This window comes from Gavialis gangeticus, unplaced genomic scaffold (genome assembly GCF_001723915.1).
Source record: "Gavialis gangeticus isolate Ggan-Ray unplaced genomic scaffold, GavGan_comp1, whole genome shotgun sequence".
Taxonomy (NCBI): domain Eukaryota; kingdom Metazoa; phylum Chordata; order Crocodylia; family Gavialidae; genus Gavialis; species Gavialis gangeticus.
In genome coordinates, this window is record NW_017729022.1 from 79,538,426 (window position 1) to 79,540,054 (window position 1,629).

Sequence of the window (1,629 nt, forward strand, 5' to 3'; positions counted from 1 at the left end):
TCCCATAAAAGCACATGAAGAAGCCTGCACCCATTCATAACAAGCGACGCCTGTCAGGCGGGGCGGCGACCAGGACCCCGCGCTGCCGCCACCTGTGTGCCTCCCGAGCACCCGCGCTGCGCTGCCATTGGGCGAGCCGCCGGCCGGAGCCCGCCAGGCACCAACGGCGTTGCTAAGTGGATGCTGATTTTTTCCCTCCTTTTCCTTCCCCCCCGCCCCACCCCCCTTCCCATCCTTCTGCTGCCGAGACTCTTTGATTCACTTGCAACGTGTCAATTGCACTGATCTCCCTCTGCTCGTCCCCCTCCAGCGGCCTCCCCACCTCTCTCTCTCCTTTGCAGGCATGGGGATTTGGTAGCTGGGTAGTATTTTAGCAGCCTGCACAGCATCAACATCCTTCCCGGGCAAGCGATGGCTTAGAGGAGAGGGGGAAGGCAGGAGAAGAAGATGAGCTTCCACAAGGAGGACGGTGTGGGGAGCCTGTGCCACAAGGCGCTGCAGATCATCTCCGAGCTGTGCCTGGGGGGGCAAGTGGAGTGGGAGAAGTGCTCAGGCATCTTCCCTCTGGAGACCACCAAACAAGGTATAGGCACCACAGGTAAAGTGACCTCTCTCTCTGCCTGCTCTCCTCCCCTCGCCGCTACTCCTTGCTGCCTCCGGGCTTGCGCTTCTTCCCGCCGCCCCTGCTTGCCCCAGTCCCTGTCCTCCTGCTCCTGCCTCTTCCCTTCCCGGAGCAAGAGAGAGGGGGTGAATTAAAAAAAAAGCGAGTGGGACGCTTGATCTACTAATAGCAGCTGCAACAGGTTGTGTGGGCGTTTGGGAAGTTGAACTTTTTCCTTTCCCTTTGCTATGTAGGTGGCAGAGGAGGGGGGAGATGGAGAAACCGCCTTTTAAAATAACCAGAAAAGCAGCTCTCTATGCAACAAGTGCCCGGGACAGGACTTACGCGAGCCAACACTGCTGCTGCTGCCACCTAAGAGTCATAGATAGATAGATAGATAGATAGATAGATAGATAGATAGATAGATGTTCCAAAACCTCTGTGTGTGAAGAAAGAAACAAACAAACGAAAGAGAGAAAGAAATGAACGAAGCAAGGAAGGAAAGAAAATGATGGCTGGATGGATGGATAGAAGTTCAAAAACCTGTATGTATAGATAGATAGGATCTGCTTTATGATATATAATACAAGCACAGGAGCTCGTCTAACATTTAGACATGTCTGTACGTATATGATACATATATAGCATAAAGCAGAGTGACAGAAAGATCTAAGCAGTGCAAAAGAAATGCTGTTGTGCTTCTGCACCTTTTGCTGACTTATAAAGAACTGGAGACAGGGAATGAGAAGGGTTGAAGGAGCCTGTTGCTGAATGGGGGCAGGAGGCTGGAAGAAAAGAGGGTGAGAAATAAAGAGAAAAAGGGGGGAGGTGAGGAGGCAAGAGATAGAGGAAAGGGTGGAAATCATCTCCAAACTGAAAGCCCAACAGTTGCTTGGATGCATTCCTCCTCCCTGCCCCCATGCTCAAATGCATCTTTCTTTGTTTTCTAAAGAGGATCTGATCTTATCTGTCATGAAGGTTTCCTTTGATTTAGGCTGGGAAGCAATCTTCTTCCTTCTGTGTGTTGC

General features: G+C 51.5%; 1 protein-coding gene across 1 annotated transcript in view; it reads left to right on the forward strand.

The window, feature by feature from the left end:
* Positions 1 to 250: 250 nt before the first annotated feature.
* SYT10 (synaptotagmin 10) overlaps positions 251 to 1,629 on the forward strand; it is a 101,127-nt gene continuing 99,748 nt past the window's right edge. Inside the window, exon 1 of the mRNA XM_019515453.1 lies at positions 251 to 598. Coding sequence (XP_019370998.1) covers positions 448 to 598 — 151 coding nt within the window. The 5' untranslated portion in view covers positions 251 to 447. The remainder of the gene's footprint in view (positions 599 to 1,629) is intronic.